Source organism: Amyelois transitella, chromosome 11, assembly GCF_032362555.1.
Source record: "Amyelois transitella isolate CPQ chromosome 11, ilAmyTran1.1, whole genome shotgun sequence".
NCBI lineage: Eukaryota > Metazoa > Arthropoda > Insecta > Lepidoptera > Pyralidae > Amyelois > Amyelois transitella.
The window spans coordinates 1,383,106-1,395,226 of record NC_083514.1 but is presented as its reverse complement, the minus strand read 5'-3'; the positions used below and the strand labels follow the sequence as shown (position 1 = coordinate 1,395,226).

At 38.4% G+C, this 12,121-nt stretch overlaps 3 protein-coding genes across 3 annotated transcripts; 1 reads left to right on the top strand and 2 right to left on the bottom strand.

The window, feature by feature from the left end:
* Positions 1 to 72: 72 nt before the first annotated feature.
* Positions 73 to 2,224, top strand: LOC106133422 (dynein axonemal assembly factor 4). Its single transcript, XM_013333144.2, has 3 exons — positions 73 to 1,062; positions 1,346 to 1,545; positions 1,805 to 2,224. The coding sequence occupies exons 1-3, from the start codon at positions 216 to 218 to the stop codon at positions 2,036 to 2,038; spliced, it is 1,281 nt and encodes a 426-aa protein (XP_013188598.2). The 5' UTR covers positions 73 to 215; the 3' UTR covers positions 2,039 to 2,224.
* Positions 2,225 to 2,267: 43 nt separating this feature from the next.
* LOC106133421 (uncharacterized) lies at positions 2,268 to 5,646 on the bottom strand. The gene is made up of 2 exons (XM_013333142.2): positions 5,480 to 5,646; positions 2,268 to 4,409 (listed from the first exon to the last, which is right to left on the bottom strand). Exons 1-2 carry the CDS (start codon positions 5,569 to 5,571, stop codon positions 2,333 to 2,335), a joined length of 2,169 nt encoding a protein of 722 aa, XP_013188596.2. The 5' UTR covers positions 5,572 to 5,646; the 3' UTR covers positions 2,268 to 2,332.
* Positions 5,647 to 5,938: 292 nt separating this feature from the next.
* LOC106133392 (beta-alanine transporter-like) lies at positions 5,939 to 11,153 on the bottom strand. Its single transcript, XM_060946634.1, has 8 exons — positions 10,951 to 11,153; positions 10,272 to 10,455; positions 9,453 to 9,551; positions 8,912 to 9,071; positions 8,265 to 8,514; positions 7,522 to 7,907; positions 6,897 to 7,075; positions 5,939 to 6,289 (listed from the first exon to the last, which is right to left on the bottom strand). The coding sequence occupies exons 1-8, from the start codon at positions 11,151 to 11,153 to the stop codon at positions 5,939 to 5,941; spliced, it is 1,812 nt and encodes a 603-aa protein (XP_060802617.1).
* Between the last annotated feature and the right edge of the window lie 968 nt (positions 11,154 to 12,121).

Below are 12,121 nucleotides of genomic sequence, written 5' to 3'. Positions count from 1 at the left end.
AGTAACCATGGCCGTTTGTATTACCATGGAAATGAAATAATACGATATGATGTTGTCGTTGTCAAACTAGTTATTGACACGCTTTATGTTATTTGGCATAAAGGCAGTACAAACTGTTTTACTATTACTTCTCTTCATGAGTCCTATTCGTTTGATTCCACTTGAGTGTGTTTGTTTATTAGGTCAGGATACAGGTGATTTTTGAATCTCAGAAAATGCCGATTTTAGTAAAGGATTTCACTTGGACCCAAACAATGGATACGTTACACATACGTATACCAATAAGCCCTGTGTTCAAGGAAAAAGTTGATATTTTTACCTTTGATTCATACGTTAAAATACATTTCAGTCCTTTCCTATTCGAAGTATTTCTCTTACACGATATTGACAACGACAAGAGTAAATGTTTGGTAAAAGATGATATTATAATTCTAGATTTAGTTAAAATTGACAGTTGTAATTGGGAGAATTTAGAGAAAGAATTGACCAAACCTGAAAAAATGAAACTAAAACAAGAAATCTTGGAAAAAAGTCAAGCGAAAGCCAAACAGGAGGCTGAGGACAAACATATAAAGAAAACTCAATTAGATAGATTCACAGTCCAACGAGCTATGGACATAGACACGATGCAACATAACTTGATGGAATCTAGAAGAGACAATGAAAGAAAATCGGCTATGGATGCCCTGGAAAATTGGAGAGTGACTTCAGTGAATAAAACTAACAATTTTAAAGAAGAAACAAACAAAACGAGCTCCGGAGTTAAAATAGTTGAACTACCTCCGTCAGACGATGAAGAAGATAAGAAAAAAGCTGTAACAACAGTTAAAAAAGTGAATAAACAGTCTCTACAGAAGAAGCCAGTTAAGACACCAGTAAGGTCAGAGTATATTGAAAAGAAGAAGGAAGAAACGGCAAAGCGTGTTCTGCCAAAACTAAGAGAGGCAGGAGAGTTGATAATCACGCACACACCGAGAACATTTCCGACTCCTAGTCGCGAGTCCACAGCTTTAGAGGAAGAAACATGGCTCAAAAACGTTACAATGGCAAGGAGAGCTACAGGTTAGTCCCAAATGATATCTACTGATTGTGTAGTGACTATGCAAGATAACTAATTTTGCGATACAATTAGATTGTGAATTGTCTAGAGGACACGTTCGTTAGTAGCTTTAAGTGACTTCAGTTAACTTCATTTTCAACCATGTTCTTAATCTGAAGTTGCAACGGTTTTTGTCGTTGGAGTGTTTGAATATCAACCAAATAGCTTAAAAATTAGAAATTATAGATACATCGGCACGCAACTTGAACGAAAGACGCTTTTCCTGATATCAAATGATTTCTCCAGGGTTTGTCTCCGAGGATCTTCGTCCAGAAGAGCAAGATCCCCAGTGGTGTAAAGAGAAAGGTGACGAGTTCTTCCGTAATGGAAATTTCTTGGGTGCTATCAGTGCGTACACGCACGGTATTACGCTGTCCGACAAGTTGCCTAGCTTGTTTGCGAACAGAGCAGCCACACATTTTGCCCTTGGAAATTTTAACAAATGCGTAAGTATCATGGATCCATGGATTTTATAAACTACCGTATGAAAAAACGGCTTTTCATTTTTTTGGAAAAATAGAATTATCTTTGCATAGCCTAAGCTTAAGCCTGCTTTGGGGCCCGCGATGCGCTTTAACAGTAACTTATGTCATTATTATTACTAAGTATAATAGGCCCTAAGACATTACCTTGCGGAACTCCGAAAAATCATCTTTCAAATCAAATCAAAAAAAATTAAAAAAAATTAACGCATTTGTTTTCCAGCTGAACGATTGTTCCACGGCCCTGGATCTGATGAAGCCACATTGCGAAGGCAATCGTCGAAGCCGCGGGAAATGTATAGCTCGCCGCGCGGCCGCGCTTGTTAGATTAGGCTACCTGAGCAAAGGCATCGATGAAATGAAAGCAGCTGTTAAACTACTGCCCGAGGACGAGGATATAAAGAAAGACTTGTATGATATGGAGAGAGCGTGGGAGCAGAATCCTGATTCTGATTAGGCTTAAAGGCTGTTTTCTTTCGCGTCCTTTATGTAATGAAAGAAATAAGTTTATCTTTGGGTGAATGAATACAATTAACGACAATAAATGATTTAAATGATATAATTGCAAACGCCCTTCTGTGGTCCATTTGTCCACTGCACTAGCTGTTTAAAATATGTATGACCAAATTGTATATCAGAGTTACACTGGATAAAAAAATGGAAAAGAATTATTTCGTACAACTGTCTGTGAAAGAAATAAAATATTATAATTCATATTTAAATTACAATACATAACTAAAATAACATCGTTTTATTCCTCTATCATCTTCTTTGATAAACCTAAATTGTTTAACAACGCGTGGGGCGACGGGTCCCTACCTCGGAACCTTCTGAAGACCTCGCTAGGATGGCAACTACCTCCGTACGCTAAGTACGTATCCCTATATCTCTTCCCAATGGCTAACACATCTTGATCCCCCTGTTTAGCCTCTTCAAATGCACTGTAAATGTCTGCCGCGATCATTTTTGACCACAAATGACAGTAATAAGCCGCCCCCCACTCTTCCGACATGATTTCAGTGAAAGACAAAGGATGCGAATCGTATTTATCCAGCCGCAAGATTTTGTACTTTGGCCATAGTTCCTTAACAACATCACGCCAGAAGGTTTTCTTGGAGTGAAGTTCCAAGTCGAGGCGAGATAAGTACAATTGGTGACATAAGTCGTACGCTGCCATGTGTCTGCGCACGTTTTGAAGGTTTTTGATGATGTCGTCTGGTAAAGGCTCATCAGTTTTATAATGCCCACTAATCGCACGAATTGTGTGAGGATCGTATAACCAGTGGACCATCACGTGACCACAGACCTCGGCGGCGTCCCATTCGACGTTTGATAGGCCAGCTACCTCTGAAAAGTTGGCTTTAGTTAGCAGATGACGCAATGAGTGCCCAAACCGTTTGAATAAAACTCCAACTTCTTTGAACGTCAGTTGGGAAGGTTTTCCGTCAACTGGTGCTTGGAAATTGAATATTAAGGCGGAGAGGGGAGTGGTTTGAGTAGACGTGCACTTGTTTCGTACAGCGATGTGCCACCCCGCGTCATCGTAAACGCGAATCTTCAGGTTTTGACGCGCGTATGGATCCAAGTAGAATCCGGCTATAGGTTTATTGCTGGATTCATCGTAAACATCATAAAACTTAACATCCTTGTGCCACGTGTCGACTTCCGTGCGTTCAATGATCTTAATTTTGAACAAAGTGCTGCACAGGTTGAATAGACTATGAATGACTCTCGGGAGTGGGAAGAACTCCCGTATTTTGTTTTCGTCAAAGTTGTAAAGTGACCATTTCTGTTTTCTTTGCCAATAGGGGATGTCCCAATGCTCGAGTTTATCATCAAAACCACGTTCTTGAGCAAACCTTTGTAGCATTTCGATTTCCACTTCTTGCATTGGATATGCTGTTTCAAGAAAACTATCAAATGTCTTGTATATATTTTCAACTGAGCCGGCCATCTTTGTTTCCATACTCATTTCGGCAAAGGAATCAAAGCCCAGAATTTGTGCCTGTTCATGTCTAAAACTGCGTATTTGTTCCATATTGGAGGTGGTTTCAATTTCTTTGTTGACATAATTTGAACATCTTTGGGTTGTAGCTTGCCACATATTCCACCTCAGCCTCCTGTCTGGGCAGTACTGCATGAATGGCTCATAAATATGTGGTTCCAAGGTAACCTTCCATGGCCCCCTGCTTGGGTCATTGTGCCCAGCCATAGATTTAACCAGGCTCTCAGGACATTCTTTAAGTATTGATTCATCAACTACTGTAGATGTAAACAATTTATTAGCAGTATTAACTTTTTCTCTGAATGTTTGTCTTTCAGTCCTCAAAAAACCTAATACATTGTTTAGCCTTTCACGTTTGACACCCTTGACGTCCAGACCATTGAGTTTGCCTTCCAAAATGTATTTATCTAGAAGTCTTTGTTCTTCATCAGTTAGTTTCTTCAAACGATTTTTCTCATCAACAGCCGATTGGAAAATGTGATGACTGTTGAATTTGGCGCATCGTGCTTTGTGTGCTCGGTCATGGATTTGGATGTAAGACTTTGTGGGCATAAGAGAACTGTTCCCCAAGTAAAGGGCTTTGGCCATTCCCCACGTCAATTCCAATTGGCTGTCGAATTTCTCCAACGGAATGAATATTTCCGTGAATGCATTTTTGCAGTTTTGTGACGTTTGTTCAATTTGTTTGACGCCATTTTCGTAATCTAAGCTCTGCTTGCTGATTGCAGCGATGCACTTCTCTATGGTGATGTCAGTGAACTCAGGAAGCCCATTGTCTGATAGAAGGATATTTTTCTCTGCATCTTCACCAATTTCTGGGATTCTGAAACATTAGTAGAAAAAACAATTAATAGGTAAAGTAGGTACCTAAATGAATTTAAAAATTAGTAATAATTGCATTTAACTTCTAAGGCTTATTGATGGAATTGATATTCAAATAGTGACAAGCCATTGCCAAGGAGAATCCAAGTTTATTACCCTTTTCCTTAGTCGCCTTTAACAACATCCAGGAGTCATATTCTAAAGTTAGGAACCACACGGCACACTAAATTGGCATAACCAAACAAACCTTTTATACTAACTCATGCTTTATTTCCTCTACTCTACCTTCTTTAGTTAAAAGTACTAAGAACTTAGGTACTTCTTATCTCAGAAAAAGTACAGCAAGAGAAAGGGTGTGCACATTTTTGGGACATTTTTTAATGCTCTATTTTTTTAAGTTCCAAAATTAAAATGGTGAGATATAAACATACATTTAATGATACTTAGAAATAGATATCACCATAATCATCCCTTAAGGTCATTAAACGTGATTTATAGTTCCAGAGATAACAAAACTATTTTTACCTAATATTTGTTCGGTGGTTAAAAAAGGGGGGTTTTTACAAAAAAAAGTCTCCCATACACTGCTTCTATGCATTGGCGATGTTAAATGAGGGGGGTATCATAACATTGCATTTATTGCTACAGTAAGTAGTTCCTAGTAGTAAAGTTAATAGACATAAGTCAGAAATAATTCACAACGAGGTAAGAACATGATATTCTAGTCTTGTCATTTCTTACATTATCTATACCATATTAGTATGTTTTCTTACAAGATTCTAAAGACTTAGTAAGAAATATGACAAATCCACGACTTTTTAATTAGTATTTAATTAAACCTATCAAAATCGAAGAATGCCAAGAAATTGCATCAGGTCTTCAGCGTTTATAAGGTTACAATTTAAAACAATTAATAGTAAAACTATTTTTTAACTACTGGATGGAAAAATGTGTTGTTTCAACTAAGTAGTGCTTCTGTTAATATTTTTTAGTAAGAAAATAAAATAAGAGAGTAGTTTTTAGAATGTAAGGGATTTTGGAACTGATACCTGTAAAATCAATAATACTTACAAAACAACGTATCCAGCACTACGTTTATTTTGATAAAATTGCCTTCTCACTTGTCTAGCGATTACATTACTGCGTAGGAACGACAAAGCCATATTTTATTTAGATTTTGATTTTTTTTGAAATCAATACATTTCATAATCGCAAGCCGAATTGACGAACATATGACTTCTGACTTGACAGTGGCATTTTTTCGTTTTTTTGACATTGACACTAAACTTGCCAAAAGATTTAACATTAATCAGTCAATGTATAAATATTTTTTAACCGATTTAAAAAGGAAAGGGTTCCAATTCATTGCATTGTTTTATATTTGAGACAGATACTGGCATAATAATGAAATTAGGTACATAGCTAAGATATGGTAACTCCTGTTCATTAGCTTTATAAAAGGTACTTCTAGGATTCATAAACAAGGAATGAAACTAAAATATCTACCAATTATTTTATAACTTTGTGTATTTATTTCAAAGTAACAATTTCTACTTTACTTTCACCTATATTTAGATCTTTTTCAAATACGCCAACACTATCGACCAAAGGTACATTTACCATTTGACAAGTGCACAAACCGTTACAATTTTTACAATCAGCTTGATCTTTATTTTCTTTAATTTTAATTGATTTTTTCTGAGTAGTCTCCTTCACTGGCGGGTTGCAGCAGAAATCTGTGTCAAGGCCCATCTTCTCTCCGTCTTCAAGGGTCTGTGGTAGATGCTGATTCAAAGTTTCTGGTAAAAGTAAACTGGCGATCCCACCAGCTACCAACAAAGCGCCCATGATGATGAGCGGCAAAACCAAGATGTCTGAGCCCTAAATTAAAAAAAAAAAAACGATTTTTATGAATAAGTATTCGAATGTTAAGTTCTTTATCAATTTTGGCGCGAATCAAAAGTCTAAAAATATAGTTAACAACTACAATAATTAATTCATTCATCCCCGCTCTGCTACTCTGCCCCAACAAGGTATTGTCATAAATCTCTCATTTTCATCATTCGTTTTGGTTATCCAAAGAGATAGAATCAAAAAATAGTTAGGTATGACATGTCTTCACAAGCTAATCCCCTTATCTGTTTCCTGATAAATTCTTTCTTTTCTCTACGATACAAACTATTAGAAAATTAATTAAAAAAAGATTTTTATTATAGGTCCTACAGCTATACAAAAAATCTGTTTTTGATTAATTCCTATGGGGTGTCCAGTTTTATATTTATCGTTCCTCGTAATCCAGCCCCTATAGCTTAGATATGGCGCGATAAAAACGGCTTTGCGCGTGCCATGCTATGGAGGCAGGCATATAATTACGATATTAGCTTTAACGATACTATCCTTGTTGCATAATTGCAACAAGGTTTCTTGAAATATTGTGCTATCTTTCTTTTTTTTTAGCAAATTCTTTATATCAAAAGGAGTTTTTTACCAGATAATTGACGAGAGGTATAAATATCGGGCCGAGCATGCCAAGCACAGAGCTGAGACTCATTCCCAGACCCCTGACCACGGTGGGGTACAGCTCCGACGCCATCAGGGGAAGCACCACGAATGAGGAGGATATCCCCATCTTGCCAACACAGTATAAGGCTAGTGTTACGTTGCTTTCTGAAAATAAGGCCAAATAAATTATTTTAAATTTTCGCTTTTCATTATAAACAAAATAACATATTACTTTATTAGTTACACTATTCAAAAATAATGCAGGCATTGAACGCGCATGTAACGTACCTTTTATTTTTGCTCGGACATTTCTAATGTGCCGTGTGGTTCCCGGCACCAATACAAAAAAGAATAGGACCACTCCATCTCTTTCCCATGGATGTCGTAAAAGGCTACTAAGGGATAGGCTTATAAACTTGGGATTCTTCTTTTAGGCGATGGGCTAGCAACCTGTCACTATTTGAATTTCAATTCTATCATTAAACCAAATAGCTAATAATACCCCGCATGGGATATAGACGTGACCATATGTATGTATGTATGTACATTTCGAATACGTAACAATTAAGTCTATTTTGTATGAATCCCACATAATTAACATAATCACTCACCGTGCTGCACCAAGAACGTGGTCAGACAGGCCACTCCGCCGACAACCATGCTCATGCACAAGGTCCACCTTCTCCCGAGCCTCTCCATCGACGGCCAGAGGAACAAATACGTCGGCAGTTCCACCACTCCCGCCAAAAAGAAGTTCAGAAACTCATCACCACCCAGCACTGGAGCATAATACGACAGTCCAACGTATACACTCGTGTTTGTGAACCAAATAAACGTGATTATGATGGTCTTCTTCCGAAGGTTCGGAGTCCGGAACAGGTCCAAGATCCCGTACTGCCGAGACTTCTCTTTTTCCAGGTCTTGTTGGAGTTTGTCCGATTCGTATTTGCGCCGGAGTTGGACCATGTAGTTGGCTGGTAGGGATTTGCCGTTTATTCTGAAAAAAGTGAACAAGAGATAATGTCTCGTGTTTTTTGGGACTATGATAGACTAGCGCGTTTTGTTTTGAAAAAAATTACAGAAGATGACATAAAATATTGGTCGTTAGATATCATTATTTTGGCTGTAGTGTAATTTTAGTTACATCATGCCTACGGAAGCTTCTAAAGTAGGTAAGTCAGTTAATAACATGAAGTAACATCTGATACGAGTATTATACCTCCATGACTTTGTTGACAGGGAAACCTAACCCAGTTTGGTGTTTTTTCCTTAGTCACCACTTACGACATCAATAAGAAGGAGAGATCCTGTTAAGGCCCAAAATCCACACATCACATATTTCCTTCACCATTACCTGGCCATATTCTTCAAAATCACTTCAGCCTCCTCGAACCTCCCTCTAGCCAGCAGCCATCTTGGGCTCTCCGGCATCGGCCACAGATACAGAAAGAAGCAGATGAACGGCAGTGTTGTGGCCAAAGCAAGATGGCGCCAGTCTCGCACCAAGTAGACCACTCCAGAGAGGAAAATCAGGCCTAGAGAGTAAGCGATGTTGGATAGTATGGTGCAGAGCGTTCTGCAGCGGGGCCCGACCAATTCTATTGCTGTAGTGAAAAAGAGAAAAAAATCCATAAGATATATTTGTATGTAGCATATAATTTCATACGATCATGCCACTCCTTTAGAGGTAAGTAGTTCCAATTACTAATAAGCATTGTAAGTACTGAAGATTGGGTTTATTTTAACTGGAGAAGTTGGGAGAACACTCAAGCTTTGTTTCGTATGATAAAGTCTAAGCTAAAACTCCAGCTATATTTCGCGTGTGACGGGTGCAAGTATGCGCACGCGCAAACTCACAAACTTGGATGGAAATTTCGATCACATTCATTTCTAATCAAGAAGAAGCACATGATCGTCGGAGGATCGCGCGTTCATGGCGCGTTCAAATGTAAAATAGTCTAACGACAAATGATTAGAATAATGCGAAGAATAATTACCTACCCAGAACGTATGGAGTAGCCATAATAGCCGGGACAGTGAACCCGACTCCAAACCTGAAGATGATCCACAGCACGTAGTTCTGAGCGAAGGCAGTAGCGACTCCGAAGATGCATTCTATCAGGAGGTAGATGAAGAACGAGGGCTTCCTTCCAATGCTGTCCTAGAGGGGAACAAAGTCATTTTGGTATCTTCAAACCTTCCCATTAATACATATAAGTATTAGGATAACCGATTTTTGAGTATTTGGGGTGAATACAGTGTGGTACTTTCTAATGTTTTCTGTGAGAGAATTGAATGCAATTCTACGAGTACTACCTTTACCCACTTTATAGGGGCATGTTTTTACATCTGTATAGTGAAGTAAGGGCGGTTAATAATATCTGAAATCGAATCAAATGGGATCGAGTCCTCTAAATAACATCGGCACTGGTTCATGAAAGAGGCAAGTGGGCTGGTGTGACAGAACCTAGTATATTGGGTTCGTTCATGTAGGAAGAGTAATAATATAAAGTCCGACTGGAAAGTAATTGAGAAACCCTACCTGAAGGTAGCCGAAGATGTAATTGCCGATGATGCCGCCAACGCCGAGAAGGATCAGCCCCAGGGTTGGGTAGAAGTCTTTGTTGCATACTAGGTTCCACTGGAAAAAGGAAAAAAATATGCAACAATAATAGTAACATCATCTCCGACGAAATGGAGTCTCATCTTTAAATACTACTTAAAAATATGCAACAATAATAGTAACATCATCTCCGACGAAATTGAGTCTCACTTTTAATTACTACTCTACGAAGCGACTGTTCTTCTAAACGTTAATCCCGGTTACATCCTTACAGTCAGAAGAGGAGCCCGGGGTGCGCCTTGTGATCTATACGAATTGACTAAATTATTTGCGGAGGAAAAATGTATATAAAGGCAGGCTCTTTAGCGGTCCCAAATTTTCATAGCTGATAAGCAAGTGATTGCGTTTTGATGCAAAAGTGAGGGTAGGAACGAAGCCTTTTTCATTATCTCAACTCAACTCAGAGACATAAAGAAGGGGCGGGAGAAATGCCCCGTGTGGTTCCAGGCAATTTAGAACTGAACCACTTCAACTCTTTCTCATGGATATAAAACGCGACTAAGGAAAACCCATATACATCTAGTGCAGCATTTACTATACGTAAGGTTCCCCTATCGGGGAGGTTGCGGGAGTACCTTCGTGTCTGAAAAAACCTGACTTACACAATCCATGATCATGGTCAAACGGCGCATCTCTTCAGAGAAGTGTTGATTTAGCCGAGATGAGCAACAGAATGAGAAAAGGTAAAACGAGTGATTAAGATATAAGTAGAAGGAAAGAGGAATAGTAAAAACATACCTCAGATACTATAGTATTCTTATAAACACTGCGATCATAGGTCCAGCCGTCGGTGCAAGGTACCACTTCAGCATGCTTTCTGGTGGAGTCTTCCTGGTAACTCTTGAGAATCTCACTGTAGTTCAAATTGTATTTGGTGCATTTGGAGAAGAAGGGCTCTCCGTTCTTAAGCTCCAGGGGTATGCTGGAAACAATAAAGTATTTTTATTATCATCTTTGCTTTTTTACTCTTAATTAATTAATCGCACTACTTGGCAAACAAACATACATATAATCACGTCTATATCCCTTGCGGGGTAGACAGAGCCAACAGTCTTAAAAAAAGACTGATAGGCCACGTTTAGCTGTTTGGCTCTGTCTACTTCGCAAGGGAAATAGACGTGATTTTATGTTTTTATGCCCAATAAACTTAGGGTGACCTAAAGCGACAAATTTTTACTAATTTAGTGGGCGTTTCAACCACACTAAGAAAAACTTGCCGTGTGAAAGCCATTAAACTAAGGCCTCCCTCAGTTCGGGTGTATTGCCTGGGTTGTATCTACATATAGGTAGATACTCCAATGCAATCCATGAAACTTTGACTAAGCGTTTTTTATTCGAGTAGGAATTGTCACGGAAGTGAAGCCCCTTACAAAAGTTTAGTGTAGGTACAACAAATAATTTACAAACAACACCTCACCTTAGATTCTTGACAAGCTGCAAATCCGTCAAATGCTCCAACTCGGGCACTTTACACCAATGCTGTACGTCGGCCGCCATGAACAGCTGCGCGTACGCATGGAACCCGCACGGGATCACCGCCGGCAGCAGGACGAAGTAGATCACCAGCTTCTGGTACCTCCCGAAGGTACCAACGTCCTCTAGGATAGCGTCGAAGTCCATCACTCAATCTTTCTTGATAGACGAAGCACTAATAAAAAAGAAACAGAAAGAACACACATTTATGTTATCACGTCTCCATACCCTACGGGGTAGACAGAGCCAAAAGTCTTGAAAAGTGTTGAAAAGTGACAGGTTGCTAGCCCATCGCCTAAAATCTCAAGTTTATCTGACTGTTATTTTATTAATCTATTTGTTTTGGAGATGCCTTGTTAGAAATAGGTACATATATCTGCTACATGTGTGAAAGTGTGTGTGTATAAATTTTGAGATATTCAGTCGGACGGGAAAATTAAAAAGAGAAGTTATGAAATAGAAAGTACAATATCTATGAAATACCTCGTGGTTTGAAGCTGAGCTAACGTTTCTCAGTCTCACGCATATCCTAGCGAAGCTGTTACTTTTTCTTAGAGAAAGCTACAAAAATATTTGGTACCTATGTGCGTAGGGTAACGTAGAACATTTATTTTGTAGCAAATCTACGAAACTATATTTCGTAGCAAGTCTACGAAATTACAATTTATTTTTTATTTTTATGTTCTGGGGAGACAAATTGCCAGAATTAAACATATTTTGTTATTTTTTTTGAAATGTTTTTGTGATTAATGAAATTAATGTATGTTTGTTAGTTTTAAAGCTTCTCGAGATAAACTGCTGTAAGTACCGATTTTGATGAAATTTTGTTACATTTTTTTGTTACACATTTTTCCTGGAGCTTCCCTCGGGAGCAAAGCCCGCTCAAAAGTAAATTAAAAGACCAAATCATTATTAAACAATTGGGGCTTACCACAGTACCAGTCGAAATATTCAGAATTTCACCAATATTACACCAACAGACAAAATCATTAAATTTATTAATCACCCGTTCGGTAGGTTACTTAATTAAAATGATTTTTTTTACCCAAATTTATAGAGCAACAAAATTCCGAGTAAAACAGTCATCAAAGTACGCGTCTGTATACTTCTTGGTA